This window comes from Poromitra crassiceps (assembly GCF_964638095.1).
Source record: "Poromitra crassiceps genome assembly, chromosome: 15".
Classification (NCBI taxonomy): Eukaryota; Metazoa; Chordata; class Actinopteri; order Beryciformes; family Melamphaidae; genus Poromitra; species Poromitra crassiceps.
Window position 1 is genome coordinate 39,690,532 of NC_139634.1, and position 25,000 is coordinate 39,715,531.

General features: G+C 46.9%; 1 protein-coding gene across 1 annotated transcript in view; it reads left to right on the forward strand.

Moving 5' to 3' along the window:
• Positions 1-2,676: 2,676 nt before the first annotated feature.
• The window catches only part of stard15 (StAR-related lipid transfer (START) domain containing 15), a 36,536-nt gene continuing 14,212 nt past the window's right edge, over positions 2,677-25,000 (forward strand). The window contains exon 1 of the mRNA XM_083652308.1: positions 2,677-3,220. Coding sequence (XP_083508434.1) covers positions 3,068-3,220 — 153 coding nt within the window. The 5' untranslated portion in view covers positions 2,677-3,067. The remainder of the gene's footprint in view (positions 3,221-25,000) is intronic.

Here is a 25,000-nt window from a genome sequence, read left to right on the forward strand (position 1 = left end):
CAGCGAATACACGGACTCAGGCGCCTGAAGAAATTCGGGCTAAGGCCAAAAATCCTCAGGGACTTCTACAGAGGCACCATTGAAAGCCTGCTGACTGGCTGCTTCACCACCTGGTACGGGAACTGTACCACCATGGACCGCAGGGCGCTAAGAAGGGTGAGGCGCGCGGCCCAGCACGTAACAGGATGTGAGCTGCCAGAACTGCAAGATCTGTACAACCAGCGGTGCCTCAGGAGGTCCCTGAAGATCATCAAAGACACAAACCACCCCCACAACAGTCTGTTCTCCCTGCTACCCTCAGGAAGGAGATACAGGGTCCCAAGAGCACGCACAGATCGCTTGAGGGACAGTTTCTTCTCGCAGGCCACGAGACTCCATATACAAATAGTGTAGTAGCCGTACTGTACCGCACTGCAGCTGCTACCATCATGTATGACTAATGTTCAATAGTATGTTTAATTAGGTATATGCTACTTGCACCTAACAGAATGTTATTATGTTTAATTATGTTTAAAGTATGCTCATGCCATTTGCACATATGTGCAGTGAATATGCCACTGTCTGTGGCATGTCTACTGCTTTATTGCTTGTTGCCTCTTGTTTGTTTTTTTTGTTTTTGTTTTTTTTGCACTATGTTGTAACTGAGTCTACAGCACAAGAATTTCACATGTGATACTTGTACTACGGAGTGACAATAAAAATCTTGAATCTTGAATCTTGAATCTTCTATTTTCAGATTTTAATGTATATCACATCATTTGAAAGTTTATACAATCTGCCCTTATAATCTATAAAAAACTGAAAAACCTTGGCCCATTGTTATCCAAAACACCGGTCCCTGTCACATAGGCTATCGGTATCTGCAATTGACCAAAAGAGTTGGAAAATATCGACGTATCGGATATCGGAAAAACATCTAATATTGTGCTTCCCTGTGTCCTTGCTCTATATTTAACAGTTGGATGTGTAAACTGTGTAACTGGAGGCAGAGTGATACACATGGAAAAAGAAAACGCTGCTCATGACACTGAGCCATCCGTCAGCCTGACTAAACACACACACACACACACACACACACACACACACACACACACACACACACACACACACACACACACACACACACACACACACACACACACACACACACACACACACACACACACACACACACACACACACACAGGTAAACTACTATGTATCAGTTCCCGGTGCCTTCAGGTGCTCATTGTAAAGCTCAGACTTCCCACTTCACTGGTTGACACAGTTTTGCCTCCACGCGCTTTTGGTCAGAAACAATAACAAAAATGGATGCTTCAAGTAAAGCTATTTTTGGGTGGATGAAGAGCAGAAGATGTGCATCAGACATTGGAATTGTTCATTCATTCAACAGAAAAACAACTAAAAGTTAAACCAAGAGTGAAAATAACAATACATAACTACAACAACAATGTGAGTATGTATACAAATAACTGAAACATAAAAGAACAGTTTTTTTAAACACACTACATAATCACACTCACATTTCCAACAATCAACACATATTCTTTATTAGACTAAAGATGGTTTATAAACGAGATGAATCACTCAATAATTAAAATAAATAAATAAATAAATAAATAAATAAATAAATAAATAAAAAAATAAATAAATAAATAAATAAATAAATAAATATCATCATCCACATAGCAACCGATTTGGTACAGACCCGAAACAAAAATGTAACCTGATGCTGCTATAGATGGCTTGTTTTCACATAACCATCTGGAGTCAACGAGTCACTCGGGAAACCGTTTCAGAGGGCAGCAGGCACTTTAAAAGAATCCCACGGGCTTCGCTCTCGCTGGCAACCCCATCCAGCCAGAGGCAGTGACGAGTGACGCACGGTGCGTAACTGCGTCACTGCACTCGTTCAAGCTCTCGGTGGAGGACCTCAGTCAAACACGTCCCAAGAAGAAGAGATGTGCTGCAGCCTGCCAAATTTCAGTGCGAGACTTTCCCGTTTCTAACCGCTAGCCACATTAGCAAATACCATGTGTTTTGCAAGCTATGCGTTTTTTTCAAGCTTTGTCAGGCTATGTCGTTTTGCAAGCTATGTAGCAATGACGTTAGCAAACATGCTAAACATGACAAACACAAACAAACCGTGGAACCACAGAGGGGAACTTCTACCATATATTCACTGATACTCTCAATGTTTGCACTTGATCATTTTTGTGATGTAAATTTTAGATGCTCACTTTTGATCACATCTTTTACATGTTGTATCTTTTTTTTTATCATTAGGCCTACGCCTATTTATTTTACTGTGGGTTATGAATTTAACACTGAAAAAGTAATTTACTGTAGGCCTACATCCTTGTATTTCTATTAATTTGTGGTGTAGGGTATGGGTGCGGGGTGGGGGGGGGGGGGGGGGGGGGGGGGTTTGGGGGTTGGGGGGTACATTGAGGATAAGCCATTCACCGACACCCCAGAAAATCGTCCTCTTTTCACAGCCCAATGTTGGCAGGTTGGCTCCATTTTTCAGAATCGGAGGTTGCCCCTTGACCATGCTTCTGCAGAGCGAGAGCAGAGTGTGGTGACTCGGTGGCTGCAGAGAGACCTCCCCTCCCCTTCTCTGCAGCTCTGACAGGAGGAGAGGAGCAGATGCGAGGCAGACAGCCGCAGCTGATAGACCTTAGTTTTAATACATCCGTGACAGACAGACAGACAGACAGACAGACAGACAGACAGACAGACAGACAGACAGACAGACAGACAGTCAGTCAGACAGACAGACAGACAGACAGACAGACAGACAGACAGACAAACTCTTCTGTTGGAGAATATTTATATTTTTTTGTATCTCGGACCTTTTTAATACTTTTGGCTGTTATTCAAGTGTACGGCCATCCCACTCTATAGCCCGTATAACCACCAGCATTACTACCAGTCGTCCCGTTCTCTCCTGAGGAGAGGGAGAACAGAAGGAGAGAGAGAGGAGGGAGGAGGGAATTGAAGAGGAACTGCGGCTGCCTATTCTAGCATACGGTTGTTGTTTTTCCTGCATATCGGAGTTGGAGAGATGCCGGTGCAGATCCCGGACGACTCGGACTTCAGCTCGTTTAAGTCTCAGTGTGAGAGCACTGAGGGATGGGTGAGCCGCTACAGCAAGGGAGCCGTGACGGTGTGGTGCAGAGAGAGAGAGGAGGAGAGCAGGACTGTCCAGAAACTCAAGGTGAGCCAACAACACGGATGCTCTCTAGGGCTACAGATATGACAGCAAAACTTTCAGTCCCTATGGGAATATTAGAATGATAAATACAGGCTATATTGATTGATTGAGACACTAGAATCCCTAGATTATAATAATACTAGTGCAGTGCCCGTTCCCCTCCCTCCCCTTCGCCCATTCACACATCATGCTCTCCCACTCTCTTCACCCCTCAAACCATTTCAAACCATTTCTTGTGTTGCCAGTAGGTGGCGCTATAACTATCCATGTGTCCGAAAAATGCATGAAATTCTGCACTGCACTCTGTCGGGTCCCCAGCAGCACATCCCCCAAGTTTGAAGTCGATCGGACAAACGGTTTTCCAGATACGTGAATGCCATGTTCTGATTGGTTGAATTGCACAAAATTTGACACTGCACTTTCTTGGTTCCCCCCAGTAGCGCATCCGCGATGTTTGAAGTCTAAATGGCAAATGGCTTGGAGATCATTTATTCAAGCTGAGATTTTTGATTGTTTTTTTTACGTTCGCCCGACTGGAGGAACCAACGTAAGATTCAGGCCAATATACGTTGGACTTTGTCTCTAGTGATTGATTGGAATTCCCCTGGGGGGATCCTGTCATAGAACTAACATAAAACAGAGTGCAATCTCGGACTAGAAGATGGAAATGAGTGTAGCTACAAGTTGACAATTCAGTCTGATTATCAGCTATGACTTATGAATTAATGTTTACACACTGTAATGAACAATTAAGGGCATTTGCGAGATAAAATGTAGGTGTTTGGTTTCTATCCTATACTATGAAAATGTCATAGTATGATTATCTTGGCCAAAATTATCTCAATGCCCTATATCCCAATAACAATGTTCCTCCTTTATGTAGGCCTATATGTCTGTGTAGATTCCTTTCTGAATCCCCCAGCACCCAATAGAACTGATGAAGCCTCTCAGACAGTGAGACATCTTTTAGATTTTTATATACTTATTGATTGTATAATAATATTGATTTCTGCAGGCCCTGTAGCATATAGCTTTAGCTTCTTCCAGCTGCAGTACTGCAGTCCAGTGTAACAGGCTGGTTTCTATACTGATATTAAGAAAGGTTTGGTTCTCTGTAAAGAAAGCTGCTGTGTCAGAGTTTACCTGACAGCGTCTTGAGCGGACTGACCTGCTGAGCTGAACTGAAGGGTTAGGGTGAAAAACATGCCGTGTTCTGTTCCAGTGGCCCAGTTTCTCATCTAAATTGCATAATTGATGATAATGATGATGTCATTCTTGACATATGATGTCACTGTTGAAGGTTATGATGCCACAGTGATGATGTCACCGGAGGTCGAATAGGAGAGCGAGGCGGCCGGTGGGAGGAACATTGAGGAGGGGGCGGACCCCCGAGTCTGGAATTTGTGTAATATTCTGTAAGAGTCAGCAATGTGCCGCAAGGCGTCCAGTCTGCCAGAAAGCCATTAGAAGAAGAAGAGGTGATTATGTCACTGTTGAAGCTTTTAATGATGCCATTGTAACGGTGTTGTGTTGGTGGTACTTGCAGCAACCCATGCTCAGGGGTGGATTCGAACTGCCGACCTTTGGCTTGCTGGACCGGACGGACACGCTAACCACTGCACCAAGAGAGCTAGCTCCGTTGGCGGAGCTGATTATACTGATTATACTGGGGGAGTGAGTTTAACCAACCCACTCGCTACCACTCTGGACTCACGAGGAATAGGCGCTGATTCACTTCGGTTACACTATGAATTCCCCCCTCCGCCTCGCTAGCTAGCTAAGTGTAGCAACCTAATTGTTGTGCCCACAGCTCTGCTAGTGACGGGACTCCCTAAAAACACTGTATTTCACTCGGATGGGTGTGGCTTTGCAGGACGTAGCAGTGGTGCACACTCCGGCAAGCTCTGTCACCACCTCAGCCCGTGCAACACAACACAACACAACACAACACAACACAACACAACACAACACAACACAACAGAACACAACACAACACAACACATCACAACACAACACAACACAATACAACACAACACAACACAACACATCACAACACAATACAATACAACACAACACAACACAACACAGCCCAACACAACACAACACAACACAACACAACACAACACAACACAACACAATACAACACAACACAACACAACACATCACAACACAATACAACACAACACAACACAATACAACACAACACAACACAACACATCACAACACAATACAATACAACACAACACAACACAACACAACACAACACAACACAGCCCAACACAACACAGCCCAACACAACACAACACAACACAACACAACACAACACAACACAACACAACACAACACATCACATCACAACACAACACAACACATCACAACACAACACAATACAACACAATACAACACAACACAACACAACACATCACAACACAATACAACACAACACAACACAACACAACACAACACAACACATCACAACACAACACAATACAACACAACACAACACATCACATCACAACACAACACAACACATCACAACACAACACAACACAACACAACACAACACAACACAACACATCACAACACAACACAACACAACACAACACAATACAACACAACACAACACAACACATCACAACACAACACAACACAACACAACACAACACAACACAACACAACACAACACAACACATCACAACACAACACAACACAACACAACACAACACATCACAACACAACACAACACAACACAACACAACACAACACATCACAACACAACACAACACAACACAACACAACACAACACAGCCCAACACAACACAACACAACACAACACAACACAACACAACACAGCCCAACACAACACAACACAACACAACACAACACAACACAACACAACACAACACAGCCCAACACAACACAACACAACACAACACAACACAACACAACACAACACAACACAGCCCAACACAACACAACACAACACAACACAACACAACACAACACAACACAGCCCAACACAACACAACACAACACAACACAACACAACACAACACAACACAGCCCAACACAACACAACACAACACAACACAACACAACACAACACAACACAACACAACACAACACAGCCCAACACAACACAACACAACACAACACAACACAACACAACACAACACAACACAACACAGCCCAACACAACACAGCCCAACACAACACAACACAACACAACACAACACAACACATCACAACACAACACAACACAACACATCACAACACAACACAACACAACACAGCCCAACACAACACAGCCCAACACAACACAACACAACACAACACAACACAACACAACACAACACAACACAGCCCAACACAACACAGCCCAACACAACACAACACAACACAACACAACACAACACAGCCCAACACAACACAGCCCAACACAACACAACACAACACAACACAACACAACACAATACAACACAATACAACACAACACAACACAACACAACACATCACATCACAACACAACACAACACAACACAACACAACACAGCCCAACACATCACAACACATCACATCACAACACAACACAACACAACACAACACAACACATCACATCACAACACAACACAACACAACACAACACATCACAACACATCACATCACAACACAACACATCACAACACATCACATCACAACACAACACAACACAACACATCACAACACATCACATCACAACACAACACAACACAACACAACACAACACAACACATCACAACACAACACAACACAACACATCACAACACATCACATCACAACACAACACAACACATCACATCACAACACAACACAACACAACACAACACAACACAACACAACACAACACATCACAACACAACACAACACAACACAACACAACACAACACAATACAACACAATACAACACAACACAACACAACACAACACAACACAGCCCAACACAACACAGCCCAACACAACACAACACAACACAACACAACACAGCCCAACACAACACAACACAACACAACACAACACAACACAATACAACACAACACAACACAACACAACACAGCCCAACACAATACAACACAACACAACACAACACAACACAACACAACACAACACAACACAACCCAACACAACACAATACAACACAACACAACACAACACAACACAACACAACACAACACAACACAACACAACACTGTTTGTTTGAGTCCCATAGTGACACCTCAGTGGCTGATGATGATGACAGTTCAAAAGGGGCCTTTTCTTTAGCTGGGTTGAGATTATTTTGTGTTGAACTCTTTTCACTGTGCTCAGTGTTTAGGTGAGTTATGGTCTGTAGTGTTCAGCCAGCAGGAGGGAAACCCCAGTGTTTTCAGTGTGCTCAGTGTTTAGGTGAGTTATGGTCTGTAGTGTTCAGCCAGCAGGAGGGAAACCCCAGTGTTTTCAGTGTGCTCAGTGTTTAGGTGAGTTACAGTCTGCAGTGTTCAGCCAGCAGGAGGGAAACCTCAGTGTTTTCAGTGTGCTCAGTGTTTAGGTGAGTTATGGTCTGTAGTGTTCAGCCAGCAGGAGGGAAACCCCAGTGTTTTCAGTGTGCTCAGTGTTTAGGTGAGTTATGGTCTGTAGTGTTCAGCCAGCAGGAGGGAAACCCCAGTGTTTTCAGTGTGCTCAGTGTTTAGGTGAGTTATGGTCTGTAGTGTTCAGCCAGCAGGAGGGAAACCCCAGTGTTTTCAGTGTGCTCAGTGTTTAGGTGAGTTATGGTCTGTAGTGTTCAGCCAGCAGGAGGGAAACCCCAGCATGCTCAGTGTTTAGGTGAGTTATGGTCTGTAGTGTTCAGCCAGCAGGAGGGAAACCCCAGTGTTTTCAGTGTGCTCAGTGTTTAGGTGAGTTATGGTCTGTAGTGTTCAGCCAGCAGGAGGGAAACCCCAGCATGCTCAGTGTTTAGGTGAGTTATGGTCTGTAGTGTTCAGCCAGCAGGAGGGAAACCCCAGTGTTTTCAGTGTGCTCAGTGTTTAGGTGAGTTATGGTCTGTAGTGTTCAGCCAGCAGGAGGGAAACCCCAGCATGCTCAGTGTTTAGGTGAGTTATGGTCTGTAGTGTTCAGCCAGCAGGAGGGAAACCCCAGTGTTTTCAGTGTGCTCAGTGTTTAGGTGAGTTATGGTCTGTAGTGTTCAGCCAGCAGGAGGGAAACCCCAGCATGCTCAGTGTTTAGGTGAGTTATGGTCTGTAGTGTTCAGCCAGCAGGAGGGAAACCCCAGTGTTTTCAGTGTGCTCAGTGTTTAGGTGAGTTATGTTCTGCAGTGTTCAGCCAGCAGGAGGGAAACCTCAGTGTTTTCAGCGTGCTCAGTGTTTAGGTGCGTTACGGTCTGCAGTGTTCAGGCAGCAGGAGGGAAACCCCAGTGTTTTCAGTGTGCTCAGTGTTTAGGTGAGTTACGGTCTGCAGTGTTCAGCCAGCAGGAGGGAAACCCCAGTGTTTTCAGTGTGCTCAGTGTTTAGGTGAGTTATGGTCTGCAGTGTTCAGCCAGCAGGAGGGAAACCTCAGTGTTTTCAGTGTGCTCAGTGTTTAGGTGAGTTACGGTCTGCAGTGTTCAGCCAGCAGGAGGGAAACCTCAGTGTTTTCAGTGTGCTCAGTGTTTAGGTGAGTTATGGTCTGTAGTGTTCAGCCAGCAGGAGGGAAACCCCAGCATGCTCAGTGTTTAGGTGAGTTATGGTCTGTAGTGTTCAGCCAGCAGGAGGGAAACCCCAGTGTTTTCAGTGTGCTCAGTGTTTAGGTGAGTTATGTTCTGCAGTGTTCAGCCAGCAGGAGGGAAACCTCAGTGTTTTCAGCGTGCTCAGTGTTTAGGTGCGTTACGGTCTGCAGTGTTCAGGCAGCAGGAGGGAAACCCCAGTGTTTTCAGTGTGCTCAGTGTTTAGGTGAGTTACGGTCTGCAGTGTTCAGCCAGCAGGAGGGAAACCCCAGTGTTTTCAGTGTGCTCAGTGTTTAGGTGAGTTATGGTCTGCAGTGTTCAGCCAGCAGGAGGGAAACCTCAGTGTTTTCAGTGTGCTCAGTGTTTAGGTGAGTTACGGTCTGCAGTGTTCAGCCAGCAGGAGGGAAACCTCAGTGTTTTCAGTGTGCTCAGTGTTTAGGTGAGTTATGGTCTGTAGTGTTCAGCCAGCAGGAGGGAAACCCCAGTGTTTTCAGAGTGCTCAGTGTTTAGGTGAGTTATGGTCTGTAGTGTTCAGCCAGCAGCAGGAGGGAAACCCCAGTGTTTTCAGTGTGCTCAGTGTTTAGGTGAGTTATGTTCTGCAGTGTTCAGCCAGCAGGAGGGAAACCCCAGTGTTTTCAGTGTGCTCAGTGTTTAGGTGAGTTACGGTCTGCAGTGTTCAGCCAGCAGGAGGGAAACCTCAGTGTTTTCAGAGTGCTCAGTGTTTAGGTGAGTTATGGTCTGTAGTGTTCAGCCAGCAGCAGGAGAGAAACCCCAGCATGCTCAGTGTTTAGGTGAGTTATGGTCTGCAGTGTTCAGCCAGCAGGAGGAGGGAAACCCCAGTGTTTTCAGTGTGCTCAGTGTTTAGGTGAGTTATGTTCTGCAGTGTTCAGCCAGCAGGAGGGAAACCCCAGTGTTTTCAGTGTGCTCAGTGTTTAGGTGAGTTACGGTCTGCAGTGTTCAGCCAGCAGGAGGGAAGCCTCAGTGTTTTCAGAGTGCTCAGTGTTTAGGTGAGTTATGGTCTGTAGTGTTCAGCCAGCAGCAGGAGGGAAACCCCAGCATGCTCAGTGTTTAGGTGAGTTATGGTCTGTAGTGTTCAGCCAGCAGGAGGGAAACCCCAGTGTTTTCAGTGTGCTCAGTGTTTAGGTGAGTTATGTTCTGCAGTGTTCAGCCAGCAGGAGGGAAACCCCAGTGTTTTCAGTGTGCTCAGTGTTTAGGTGAGTTATGGTCTGCAGTGTTCAGCCAGCAGGAGGGAAACCTCAGTGTTTTCAGTGTGCTCAGTGTTTAGGTGAGTTACGGTCTGCAGTGTTCAGCCAGCAGGAGGGAAACCTCAGTGTTTTCAGTGTGCTCAGTGTTTAGGTGAGTTATGGTCTGTAGTGTTCAGCCAGCAGGAGGGAAACCCCAGTGTTTTCAGAGTGCTCAGTGTTTAGGTGAGTTATGGTCTGTAGTGTTCAGCCAGCAGGAGGGAAACCTCAGTGTTTTCAGTGTGCTCAGTGTTTAGGTGAGTTATGGTCTGCAGTGTTCAGCCAGCAGCAGGAGGGAAACCCCAGTGTTTTCAGTGTGCTCAGTGTTTAGGTGAGTTATGGTCTGTAGTGTTCAGCCAGCAGGAGGGAAACCCCAGTGTTTTCAGTGTGCTCAGTGTTTAGGTGAGTTATGTTCTGCAGTGTTCAGCCAGCAGGAGGGAAACCTCAGTGTTTTCAGAGTGCTCAGTGTTTAGGTGAGTTACAGTCTGTAGTGTTCAGCCAGCAGGAGGGAAACCTCAGTGTTTTCAGAGTGCTCAGTGTTTAGGTGAGTTACAGTCTGTAGTGTTCAGCCAGCAGGAGGGAAACCTCAGTGTTTTCAGAGTGCTCAGTGTTTAGGTGAGTTACAGTCTGTAGTGTTCAGCCAGCAGGAGGGAAACCTCAGTGTTTTCAGAGTGCTCAGTGTTTAGGTGAGTTACAGTCTGTAGTGTTCAGCCAGCAGGAGGGAAACCCCAGTGTTTTCAGTGTGCTCAGTGTTTAGGTGAGTTATGGTCTGTAGTGTTCAGCCAGCAGGAGGGAAACCTCAGTGTTTTCAGTGTGCTCAGTGTTTAGGTGAGTTACGGTCTGCAGTGTTCAGCCAGCAGGAGGGAAACCTCAGTGTTTTCAGCGTGCTCAGTGTTTAGGTGAGTTCTGCAGTGTTCACCCAGCAGGAGGGAAACCTCAGTGTTTTCAGCGTGCTCAGTGTTTAGGTGAGTTCTGCAGTGTTCAGCCAGCAGGAGGGAAACCCCAGTGTTTTCAGAGTGCTCAGTGTTTAGGTGAGTTATGGTCTGTAGTGTTCAGCCAGCAGCAGGAGGGAAACCCCAGCATGCTCAGTGTTTAGGTGAGTTATGGTCTGTAGTGTTCAGCCAGCAGGAGGGAAACCCCAGTGTTTTCAGCGTGCTCAGTGTTTAGGTGAGTTACGGTCTGCAGTGTTCAGCCAGCAGGAGGGAAACCCCAGTGTTTTCAGTGTGCTCAGTGTTTAGGTGAGTTACAGTCTGCAGTGTTCAGCCAGCAGGAGGGAAACCTCAGTGTTTTCAGTGTGCTCAGTGTTTAGGTGAGTTATGGTCTGCAGTGTTCAGCCAGCAGCAGGAGGGAAACCCCAGTGTTTTCAGTGTGCTCAGTGTTTAGGTGAGTTATGGTCTGCAGTGTTCAGCCAGCAGGAGGGAAACCTCAGTGTTTTCAGTGTGCTCAGTGTTTAGGTGAGTTATGGTCTGCAGTGTTCAGCCAGCAGGAGGGAAACCCCAGTGTTTTCAGTGTGCTCAGTGTTTAGGTGAGTTATGGTCTGCAGTGTTCAGGCAGCAGGAGGGAAACCTCAGTGTTTTCAGCGTGCTCAGTGTTTAGGTGAGTTATGGTCTGCAGTGTTCAGCCAGCAGGAGGGAAACCTCAGTGTTTTCAGTGTGCTCAGTCTTTAGGTGAGTTACGGTCTGCAGTGTTCAGCCAGCAGGAGGGAAACCCCAGTGTTTTCAGTGTGCTCAGTGTTTAGGTGAGTTACGGTCTGCAGTGTTCAGCCAGCAGGAGGGAAACCCCAGTGTTTTCAGCGTGCTCAGTGTTTAGGTGAGTTATGGTCTGTAGTGTTCAGCCAGCAGGAGGAGGGAAACCCCAGTGTTTTCAGTGTGCTCAGTGTTTAGGTGAGTTATGGTCTGTAGTGTTCAGCCAGCAGGAGGGAAACCCCAGTGTTTTCAGTGTGCTCAGTGTTTAGGTGAGTTATGGTCTGCAGTGTTCAGCCAGCAGGAGGGAAACCCCAGTGTTTTCAGTGTGCTCAGTGTTTAGGTGAGTTACGGTCTGCAGTGTTCAGCCAGCAGGAGGAGGGAAACCCCAGCATGCTCAGTGTTTAGGTGAGTTACGGTCTGCAGTGTTCAGCCAGCAGGAGGGAAACCCCAGTGTTTTCAGTGTGCTCAGTGTTTAGGTGAGTTACGGTCTGCAGTGTTCAGCCAGCAGGAGGAGGGAAACCCCAGCATGCTCAGTGTTTAGGTGAGTTACGGTCTGTAGTGTTCAGCCAGCAGGAGGGAAACCCCAGTGTTTTCAGTGTGCTCAGTGTTTAGGTGAGTTACGGTCTGCAGTGTTCAGCCAGCAGGAGGGAAACCCCAGTGTTTTCAGCGTGCTTAGTGTTTAGGTGAGTTACGGTCTGCAGTGTTCAGGCAGCAGGAGGAGGGAAACCCCAGTGTGCGCTCATACAGCAGGAAGTACTGTATGGTAGAAGAATGCAGAGCAGGAAACAGCTATTCATAGCTTTCAAGGGGCGTTACGTGCTGCCGGGAACGCCCACCTGGCGGTCAAAAAAAAACTTGTTGATTCCGTTGCCTGCGAGTCGACTCACGCTGTTTGTTCAGCCAAAGTGCCGGATAGCCTACCTGTTGTGCTATCGGTTGCACTAAACCGAAGAGGAGACACGCCTGGCTTGTGTTTTACAGAATCCCGTCGGAGAAAGAAAGGAGAAGGTTGTGGATTTGTGCGACGTGGTTCAGTCGCTGGGCAGGGGGAAAAAATTGCTTTTTTTTCTACCATCAAAGTAGCTACCCACGTCTTTGCTCTTTGCGGCCAACATTTCATCAAAGGTAAGCTCAAGTAACGTTAACGGGGTATTAATCATTATTGTAACGTTACTTGAGCTTACCTCTGATGAAATGTTGGCCGCAAAGAGCAAAGACGTGTGTACTTTGATGGTAGAAAAAAAAGCAATTTTTTTCCCCTGCCCAGCGACTGAACCACGTCGCACAAATCCACAACCTTCTCCTTTCTTTCTCCGACGGGATTCTGTAAAACACAAGCCAGGCGTGTCTCCTCGTCGGTTTAGTGCAACCGATAGCACAACAGGTAGGCTATGCGGCACTTTGGCTGAACAAACAGCGTGAGTCGACTCGCAGGCAACGGAATGAACAAGTTTTTTTTGACCGCCAGGTGGGCGTTCCCGGCAGCACGTAACGCCCCTTGAAAGCTATGAATATGTTGTTTTCACTTCAGGTGACGTCACGTCAAGATGGAGACCGGGCTGAGACCATTGACCATTGGCTTGTTTGCAAACCACATGATCATGCTGGGGGACAACCAGCAGCAGGATACAGAAACATTAGCAACATCTGACAATTTGCTGGGAAAATCGCTTCTTTTCATAAAGCTCATATCCTGTATGTTTTGCAATCCTCTGGCGATACCTGCAGCGTGGAGCGGCATCCAACCCTCTTGCATACTCGCTTTTCTCCATCCTCCATAGTAGCTCTGAGAGAGCTGCCCCTCAGACGTCACGCAGACGTCATCCCAATCACGTGGTCGAAAACAAGCTATTTATAACGACTGATTACTGAGATAGTTTTCAACTTTAACCAGTTACCAAACCAACCAGCTGCCCCCCCCCCCCCCCCCACTCTCTCTCTCTCTCACACACACACACACACACATGCACGCACGCACGCACGCACGCACGCACGCACGCACGCACGCACGCACACACACACACACACACACACACCCCTCTGTCATTATGTAAGTGATCTGGCTCATTAGGACAGCAACTCGTTAGGCAGTGGCCCAAACATGACTCAATGTCAACACACAAGCACATACACACACATGCACACACACACACACACACGCACGCGCACACACACACACACACACACACACGCACACACACACACAAGGAGACACGGTACACGTTTCATTGGTAATGCTGTGATGGACAGGTAGGAGAGTTAGACTTGATTGCTGTTTGTTGTTTATTGTTTGTTTAGATACCACTGGTCATCATCACCATGGTAACGGCTATTTTTCCTGGATGAATAAAACACATTAGAAATATCACACAGATACAGTATGACAAGGTAGGAAATCCAGAAGACTTACAATAACATACTACTACTATTACTAATTATAGAAATCTAATGATAATAATACATTGATAAATAATGTCCACTTGCACATTGGAATAGAGCATGTTTTCACTGCCTTGCTCAGTGGCTCCTGCCCAGTCGTTGTGTGTGTGAGGCAGATTCCCTCTCAGCCTGTTGAGACAGCGGCTCAGTGACCCACTGCTGTGGAGGGAGGAAGGCCTCCTGCAGAGGAAAGGCTAGCCGGCCACCACGCCGTGTCAGCATGCTGAAACATTAAGAGTGGAAAGGAAACGTAATGGACGGAAACCTGAGGACGGACCAGAGTGAGACAAAGGACTGAGACAACTGACAGAAGCATGGAAACACAAATATGAATTGAACTGATGCTGTGTTTCTGCATCATTAGGCTGCAGCTGCGGGGGACTACGCAATGCGGGTTACATATTTGCTGGCTAGTTAGCTGCTAGCTACATGTAACAGTTTGTTTGGGTGAACTGAGCTGACTCTTCTCAAGCTAAAACTGAGTGTTTTGGAGTAGAGACTAGGGCTAAAGCCGGGGTTCCCAAACCTTTCTTTTTGACTTGTGACCCCACTTTGATGTTCCAAAAATTTAGGGACCCCAGATTTATGTACATATCGGTGATATCATCAGTGACGTCATGCTGACCTTTTTCACTCTCAGAATTCTGACTTGAATCTGAAAATTCAGACTTTTTCCCTCCGAATTCTGACATTAAAATCTGATTTTATTATCAGAATTCTGACTTTAATCTGAGAATTGAAGACTTTAATCTCAGAATTTTGACTCTTTTTGATTTCCAGAATTCTGACTTTATTCTCAGAATCCAGACTTAAAAACTCAGAACTCAAATAAATGTTTCACATGTGGCCATAATCCTCTTCAGTAGTTTTAAATTGTGTGTGGTGCAAAAAAATAAAAAAAATAAAAGATAAGAATATAAAACAAAATCCAGGCGACCCCATTTGAATTCCAGGCGACCCCAATTGGGATCGCGACCCCAAGGTTAGGAGCCACTGGGCTAAAGACAAGACAGTTGAGTGTGTCACAGTAACCTACATTTGGAAACAGTCACACCTTACCAGACCATTCACTTTAACATCGCTGAATGGATCTGGTGCAGCCACACCACAACCAGCTGACTCAGCGGCTCTCTGCTTCGAGCTGCTTGAGACACAATAAACTAACGCTCTGTGAGTGCTATCATGTTCTTCCATCATGGAGACTCAGCTGGCTGTCAGCAGGTTGGTGATGAAACTGTTTAGCCTCTATAGATTGTGGGGACACCACAGAGATCATAGATGATAGAGAAGCCGAGAAGAAAAAGGCAGGATTCTATTTGTCACTTTAAGCAGGAGTCATTCATGGTGAATAATGTCATAGCTTGTATTGGCTTCAATATTTTATGAGTCGTCGCTGGGGGGGGGGGGGGGAGCTGTTCCAGGCAGGTTTGAAATATACGTCAGAGTCCTGACACGCACACACACACACACACACACACACACACACACACACACACAAAGGAGACCTGCTGACGATGACGAGGATGATGATAGGACCTGCTTTTAATAATTGAGTACGTCTTTCTGGAGCAGCGAGCCGCTTCTTCTCCTCTCACATGAATAAGTGATGGTTCCTCTGGCGCTCACGACATCCCATCCAGACGAGGGGGCGGGGGGGGGGGGGGGGGGGGGTAGGGGGATGGACAGAAAAGAGGAAAAGTTTTGCTAATTTTAGCTGTGGAAATGTGTTCATAGTAGGGGGGGTGTAAACGGTACACAAAAATCACGGTTCGGTACGTACCTCGGGTTTTGAAGTCACAGTTCGGTTTAGGGATGCTCCGATCGATCGACACGCCATCGGAATCGGCGGATTTTCAGCCTAAAATATGAGATCGGAGAATTCCGATTGCAAAATCGATGACGCAAAACACGTGAGCGGAGTTGTGGTCAAAAGGGTCGCATTCAAAACACAGCTGAAACATCTGAGCGGTGTCATTACAAAGTGTGTCTGTTATAGCCTGGTAAACCTGCCTGGTAAATCAGCCTGGTAAACCAGCCCGTCACGTCTGCTTAACCTGGTAAACCAGCCTGGTAAACCAGCCTGGTAAACCAGCCCGTCACGTGAACTCACATTTCATTTGGTTCTGCGAGACTGTCTGGCCCCAAGGCCTGGGAGGGTGTTCAGCAGAAGCTGCAAAGCGGCAGAGCCAATCAGCGACTGCGCTGTGATTGACAGCGCAAGTTGGCCAATCAGGAACGGCACTAGCACTGCACTAACAAAACAATAATGGCCGCCTCCTTGCCTGATCGTCTCGAGGAGTAATGTCAGCGTTTGTCTAGTTTAAACAGCCATAAAGTGCAGTTATTGCAGAAATAGACTCAAAAACAACAATTAAACAAGTACAGGAGTATCGGCGCAACCGCGGCGAGAATTCCGCAACCGTGGCGATACTCGGCGGAAAACATGTTTTTGCCATTCTCCCGAGTGGATTTGGGTTTGACTGGATCCAAGGCTGATTGGCTGAAGGAGTTGTCTGTCAAGGCAACTACGCCCGCCCATGCTCCCGCCCCTGCTAAGGACTGGGTGAAGAGTTGGGGCCAGACCGTTGCGAAGAACCAAATGAAATGTGAGTTCACGTGACGGGCTGGTTTACCAGGGTATGTCTGTTATGTATACCAGGATCAAATACCTTGTGGGAGAAGCAAACTGTAGCAATCCCTGCAGGCGAGCAGGAGGACTGCAGCTCCGCTCGCCACGTGTTTAATAGTTATCCACGCTGAGTGAGTTTGGTGAGTGTCAGAGACCCATGCTGCTTCACCGAGGCTAGTTGTAACGTTAGCTCTTAACGTGACTTTACAATGTAGTTAGCTTGCTAAATGTAGCATTAGCTACGAAACAGCCGCGTCTCATGAACATTCGTTTGTTTTGCTCGTCTTTACTCGTCTTATCCTGGTAATAACATCAGAGTGCAACACAAAACGATGTAAACAACGCTTCTGGAAGTTAAACGTTAGCTAGTTGCATTGAACCCTGAACTAACGTTATCAAGACCGCAAGGCTTTGGAGGGGTCAGGTTGCCAGATACAGTGACTGGTTTCCAGTTCAAAAATGATCCAAATGCACACAAAAACAGCCCAAGCAAATGCAGGTCTATGGAAACAATCTGGCAACAGATCTGAGGCATCTGCTACCTACAAGCGCAACACAAACACATAGTTTTGTTGGTTTTAACCAGGACTTTGATTGATGAAATGAATGTAAAATGGAAATTGACCTAATACTGCTATAAAAGCTGCTATAATAGGGGAAACGACATTAGCCTACCAGCTGGTAAATGGCCAATATACTAAATGAGATGGATAAGATAAGATGTGTTGTGCTGTTGTCATTAGCTCTGTAGTGATTGGCATTACCAGCCGCGACATCGTTGGCTGGTATCGTTTTCTCCTTGTAAGTCTTTGTGTCGTTTCAAAATGTGGTCCTAGAGACACCTATTGTAGAAGGTACCACAGAAGCCTGAAAGTGCCACAGAAGCTGTTTTGACCTGGTGTTGTTGTCTGTGTGAGGTTGACATCAGAATGAAGGCCGGATTTGAAAATGGGCGTGATCCCAGCAAGGGGTCTCGCTCCCCCACATTGGCCTCCCCATTTTACGGCCCTGGTCCACATTGGTTTTACCGTCAGTCCCTGGTCCACATTGGTTTTACTGTCAGTCCCTGGTCCACATTGGTTTTACTGTCAGTCCCTGGACCACATTGGTTTTACTGTCAGTCCCTGGTCCACATTGGCTTTACTGTCAGTTCCTGGTCCACATTGGTTTTACTGTCAGTCCCTAGACCACATTGGTTTTACTGTCAGTCCCTGGTCCACATTGGTTTTACTGTCAGTCGTGGGCTGGTCTGATGTGATCCCGTCGCAAGAGGGTCTTTTCCACACTGACAGCAATACAATGGGAGGGTTTGGGGTAATTTCTTGGCATGAAAGTAATTCAATTGAATGATTTTGAATTGAACATCGTCACAAAACCGGTTTTGTTATTGGCTTTGAAACAAGTGATTTAGGTGTGAATCTGCTGAGCTGCTTGCTGCCAGCTGCTGCAGATGGATGTGAGTTTTAAGTGTATTTCTGTTTAGGGGAAATGTTAAATATTTAAACTGAGTAGCACTGCTGCCCTGACAGCTCTCCTCCTCAATAACCTGAGAGGGAGAGAGAGAGAGAGAGGCTGGAGGAGAAGCTCTCCCCCCTCTCCTCCCCTTGATGTGCCGTTGAGCAAGGCACTAAAGCTGGAAACAGTAGAACGATTCCTGAAAACGGCTGATTCTGAACTATGGCTTTGCTCTCTCTCTCTCTCTCTCTCTCTCTCTCTCTCTCTCTCTCTGTCTCTGTCTCTCTCTCTCTCTCTCTCTCTCTCTCTGTCTCTCTCTCTCTCTCTCTCTCTCTCTGTCTCTCTCTCTCTCTCTCTCTCTGTCTCTCTCTCTGTCTCTGTCTCTCTCTCTCTGTCTCTCTCTCTCTCTCTCTCTGTCTCTCTCTCTCTCTCTCTCTCTCTCTGTCTCTCTCTCTCTCTCTCTCTCTCTCTCTCTGTCTCTCTCTCTCTCTGTCTCTGTCTCTCTCTCTCGGTCTCTCTCTCCCCCTCTTTCTCTGTCAGTCTCTCTCAATTCAATTCAGCCAGCTTCAATGCACCACATACATCTTCATATTGTTTTAAATACGAATTGTAGAGTTGCGGGTTGCGACAGACCTCTTTGCACAGCCTCTCTTCAAATTCTGCTTTCAGTTTGGTTTTCCAGTGCACGCGCAGTCGGTGCCCTTGTTAGCGTAGTTGTAAAATTGGAGCTAGGTGTTAGGTCCGCACAGAGTCTACACATACACCCTCTGACCACATTATCTCATACGGACACTATAGCGGACCCTAGTGGACCCTCGTGGACACGGAAAGCTTCAGGAGAGTGAAGAGACTCAACCGCTGCTGCACTGCGTCATATTTATAATCTTCAAGATCCTCTTTGTTTTTACTCAGTCTCCATCTTTATCCTTCAGCCTGACTGTGGTGTTTCTGCAATACTCTTCCCACAGATCAGCTGTCAATCAAACACCCCCCTATTCGCGAGTTTCCTGGTGAGACAGTGGGCGCTTCCATGACACCCTCCCTCCCTGTTTCCAGCTGCCGGTTGCCTGTTTCCACCCAGGACCGTTCATAGCGAAAGAGACTGAAAATAATCATAATTGTTGTGACTTTGTACTTCAGTCTGTTTCCCTCACAGAGCGTTTTCACACGAGTCTGTGTTGGGTTGGAGTCTGTCTGTAGTCAGTCTGGGTTGGGTTGAAGTCTATCCACCTTATTTCTAGATGCCATGATGCCTTACATGAAATATCGGTACTTCTTCCGGTGCAATCCTCCGGTGGATGCAGGGAAAAAGATGCATACTGTGTGACATCACTGACGATGTCACTGATGATGACATTATCGATGGTGTACCGGAATTTGAATGTCGTGGGTCCCTAGATTTTTGCGCCATCAAAATAGGGTCACGAGCCAAAAAAGGTTGCGAACCCCTAGCCCATAGATCTCCGTGAAGTGAGCAACAATCTCCCACAGTTTGACTTCCGGTTTAGCGATTTTGACCCTAAATCCCCGTAGCGTGTCCAGCTTGGCAAAAATCTCGCGAATAAATATCCAGAATTGCACCCATAATTATTTTACAGCGGGGCATTCAAAAATAAGGTGGATAGGTCTATAGTCAGTCTGTGTTGGGTGTTGGAGTAGTCAGTCTGTGTTGGGTGTTGGAGTCTGTAGTCAGTCTGTGTTGGGTGTTGGAGTAGTCAGTCTGTGTTGGGTGTTGGAGTCTGTAGTCAGTCTGTGTTGGGTTGGAGTCTGTAGTCAGTCTGTGTTGGGTGTTGGAGTAGTCAGTCTGTGTTGGGTGTTGGAGTCTGTAGTCAGTCTGTGTTGGGTTGGAGTCTGTAGTCAGTCTGTGTTGGGTGTTGGAGTAGTCAGTCTGTGTTGGGTGTTGGAGTCTGTAGTCAGTCTGTGTTGGGTTGGAGTCTGTAGTCAGTCTGTGTTGGGTGTTGGAGTAGTCAGTCTGTGTTGGGTGTTGGAGTCTGTAGTCAGTCTGTGTTGCGTTGGAGTCTGTAGTCAGTCTGTGTTGGGTGTTGGAGTAGTCAGTCTGTGTTGGGTGTTGGAGTCTGTAGTCAGTCTGTGTTGGGTGTTGGAGTAGTCAGTCTGTGTTGGGTGTTGGAGTAGTCAGTCTGTGTTGGGTTGGAGTCTGTAGTCAGTCTGTGTTGGGTGTTGGAGTCTGTAGTCAGTCTGTGTTGGGTGTTGGAGTCTGTAGTCAGTCTGTGTTGGGTTGGAGTCTGTAGTCAGACTCTGCTTTTCCACAATGATCCGCAGCTCCGTCGTTAATCCCTCTCATCGGGGGCTGGCGTCAGGAGTCCGGCTGGAGAGTTTCACACTCACTCACGTTTCTCCCTCTCGTTCATTCATAGAGCGAAGCCCGTTACCGTCCTGCCCGACTGCGGAGATGCACCGGCCAGGTGTATGTAATCAGGTTAATGTGGTCAACCACTATCTGATTACAATCCAATCACCCAAAACACATTTTAATGCCAGGTCTAAAGGGGGTCAAACAGTGTGGCCGGAGGCCGGCTTTTCTCCTCATGCAGTTTGAGTTTCTCTTTTCTTTGTCTGTTTACTTGAACTCGATATCGTAGAGAGAGAGAGAGAGAGAGAGAGAGAGAGAGAGATAGAGAGAGAGAGAGAGAGAGAGAGAGAGAGAGAGAGAGAGAGAGAGAGAGAGAGAGAGAGAGAGAGAGGGAGAGAGAGAGAGAGAGAGGGAGAGGGAGAGAGAGAGAGAGAGAGAGAGAGAGAGAGGGAGCAGGAGAGGTACAGATTATATTTGGATGGAAATGTTACAGATTATACAGATTATATTTTTTAACACACACTACACAACATACTCCACTACAAACTGGCAAGTTAGCAGTTTGGAGAGTTTAGAGGGAGAGTTTGGACTTTTGAGGAAATGAAACCTTTTGAGGAAATGAAACCTTTTTGAGGAAATTAAACATGTCACACAAAGAAACGGTAATCTTAATGAGTCATTTAGGGTGCTCTCTCACTGGGGACCCGGGGAGCAGAACCGAGCACACTTGTCCCAGAATTGACCCCCAGGTGTGCGGTTCGTTTCATGGGTGTGAGCGTTGCGTTCCGTGCCCGGGCGCAGAACAGCATACTGTGACAGGGTCCACTTGAAAAGGTGGTCTGGTGGGGAACGCTTTGGCGTGCCCGCCCGGGGGCAGAACACTTGCGAATGTGAACGCCGACCGTACCGAACCACATAGACAACACACGGGCGAGGATACACTCCAGGCGTAGTTGATGACACAAGTGTACTCTGCAAGTGTTCCGTTACGTTCCCAAGCACGAAATACATTTTGTAATGTGAAAGCTGCACAAAATAAAGAGAGTCCCGCACACTGTCCAAACTTGCAAAAATATAAATTTAATATTGTAACGTTTCGGTCTCAGACCTTTCTCAAACCACTGAGATTGTTTGAGAAAGGTCTGAGACCGAAACGTTACAATATTAAATTTATATTTTTGCAAGTTTGGACAGTGTGCGGGACTCTCTTTATTTTGTGTGAATTATATCCTTGTCCTACGCACCTGCCCCGTAAGAGAGATGTGCGGAGTTTTCCTTCGTAATGTGAAAGCTGACCACCGGGGGGGGCGATCGTACTCGGGCACAGAACGGAACGGAACAAAAGCAATGGTTCCCAGTGAGAAAGCACTCTGTCTGTTGAACCAAGAGAAACATTGTGCAGTGAGGAAGGAGATCTGAAATGAGTGTCAGTCTGGTGAAACCCATCAGAATAAGGCAGATCACTGCACTGCTATCAAGAAAGTGACTTTTGATTCTACTAAATATCTTGAAACAAATGGATTTGGCTTGGAAACCAGTGAAACTAGAGGGCACTTGGTACAGTGCCAACACCTCTACAAAGTGTTCCAGTGTGTCCATCCATTTGCAGCCTTTTGTGATTGGCCACGCCCATTGTCACGCCCTCTTTTGACCAGTGGCTGTGGAAGGTTAATCAGACAAACAGACATGATAACATACATGAGCTCCTGTCCAGCTCTGTTGGTCGGAAGGTAATTATCTAACGCCATTGACAGATTTCCCCCCCATTCATTTTCAGAAAATGACGACTTTAGGACTCGATAACACAAACTAATGGCTCATTTCCACCGCAGGTAGTAGCGCGATCCCGCTCCGCTCGACTCGATAAATTGTCTCATTCCACCGGTTTAAACTGTCCCAGCCCGGGTTGTATTGGGGTCGAGTCGTTCTACTTTTCGTACCTGCCTCGTCGGGGTTCTATTCTGTCAACCCGGTACCATACGGTGACGTGAAAACATTGTTGACGACTGATTGGTCAGGCAGAATCGTGTTTACTCTATCTACTGACTGTCAATGCGCTGCATACCAGTTTAGTGGGCTTACCTTCTCTTCTGTTATGTTATTTCCATCAGTCTTTTGTGTTGCTGCCTTCGCCTCTGGTGAAATAAAGTCGTGGCGGTGGTTTCAATTGTTTTCAGAGTGAAAAAAGTCTGCTGCTCAGGAAGCTCCTGTGCAGCGCTCCGCTAGGCCGCAGCGGGTGTTTGGTGAAGCCGCGGTCTTGCCTGGTGAGAGGCCGCGGGGTACAGGCTTCACTCTGTTGCGCCTCTCCCGTCCGCGCACAGCGCAGCGCATGCCTGTGAGTTTGACTAACTACAAAGTGATATCCATTCTCCTGGCCGATTGTCACATTCGCCCATGTACACTGTAGGTCATTTAGAGGCACCAGTATTTCATAAACAGTTTAAAAGTTCTGTGGATGGATTTAATTGTAACGTTATGTTATAGCCTACTTCGGCTATAAGCGAAGGACAGATATGCGGTCGCTATGACGACCAGCTGTCGGCGGGGGTGGGCGGGGGCAGATGAACGGCGGTCGAAGCAGAACATCCATCGGGCCGAAACGAGTAGAGCCGACTGGTGACGAGCTGTGCAGGGCAGTAAAATGTGGTGGAAATGAGCCATAAATGACTGGCGGAGAAAGAAAGCCAGGGAGAGAGACAACAAACGACAGATAGAGAGGGAGAGAGAGAGAGAGAGAGAGAGAGAGAGAGAGAGAGATAGAAAGAGATGGAGGCACCTCATGAATAATTAACGCTGTGGCGGGGCCCCGCTGATTGAGTTACACGGAGCGTTTTGCGGCGGCGAGCCTCACAATACCTGATGACCGCACGGCGGCCAGCAGAACACTGCCGTCACATGACAGCGTGGAAAAACATGACGTCCTGAGAGGAGTACAGTAACCTGCTGCCTACCACTCAGTCTGTGTGTACACAGAGCCAGGGTTACACTACAGTAACCTGCTGCCTACCACTCAGTCTGTGTGTACACAGAGCCAGGGTTACACTACAGTAACCTGCTGCCTACCACTCAGTCTGTCTGTACACAGAGCCAGGGTTACACTACAGTAACCTGCTGCCTACCACTCAGTCTGTCTGTACACAGAGCCAGGGTTACACTACAGTAACCTGCTGCCTACCACTCAGTCTGTCTGTACACAGACACAGAGCCAGGGTTACACTACAGTAACCTGCTGCCGACCACTCAGTCTGTCTGTACACAGACACAGAGCCAGGGTTACACTATAGTAACCTGCTGCCTACCACTCAGTCTGTGTGTACACAGATCCAGGTTTACACTATGTCAGTGAAGTAGGACATGAAATATACATGTTTCCTCAATGTCAAGGCTAAAACGAGGCTAAGGGCTTAAAAGTGCAAGTTTACTTATAGATTGTAGTGTCTTCTGGGGTAATTATGCATCTTCTGGGGTAATTAGGCCTACAAAAATATAGCATTATCTTGAACATACAGACTTCTCTTTTGCATATTTTCAAGTCAAGTATCTTATTGTCCCAGAGGGTGGACACTGGCCATTTTACTCAGGCCTGACTCACAGAGTTGGCATGCAGCCTCTCCTCTCTCTCCCCAGAGGGCTTTCATAGTCCACTGCCCTGGCTGATTCCAACCCCGCTCATGTGAGCTCTATCAGTAGCTATGGAATGGAGCTCTCCGTGGTGCTGAACCCATTTACTCATTTTGGCCACTAATCATTCAAAAAATCCGGCCCTGTCACCGTCTGCTTGGGACCCCTGCCAGTACCTGTGCCAAATATGGATGTGTGGTGCCTGAGGAAGATGAAGCAGACATAGATGCATACATAAGATATAGGGTATCCATTAGTCGAGTTGTATTTCAATATGCAGCTCTGTTGATCCCAGAGAGACAGACTGGTTCATTGAGTAATGCTGAAAGGCGTCTGTGGCGTTTTTAGCTTGATCTGCGAGTAGCCTACTGCAGCATCATCATGATCCCTAACATGACGTCTTGTTTATGTTTTAGGGTGCTGTGCAGCATCTTTAGGGTGGGATGTTTTAGCATGTTTTATCCTGGTCCTGAAGGGATGGCAGGTTGTATCCGACCACCTTTTTAGCACAGTAGATGATACGCTGCCGTCTGCAGATATCCTGGAGAGTGGCAGCAGCATACCACATGGTGATGGAGGAGGTCAGGTGAGGATGGACTCAACGATGGAGGTGTAGAAGTGCACTAGCGTTGGTTGCCTTTGGCACTTTGAATTTTTCCAGCTGCCGGAGGAAGTACATCCTCTTTTGT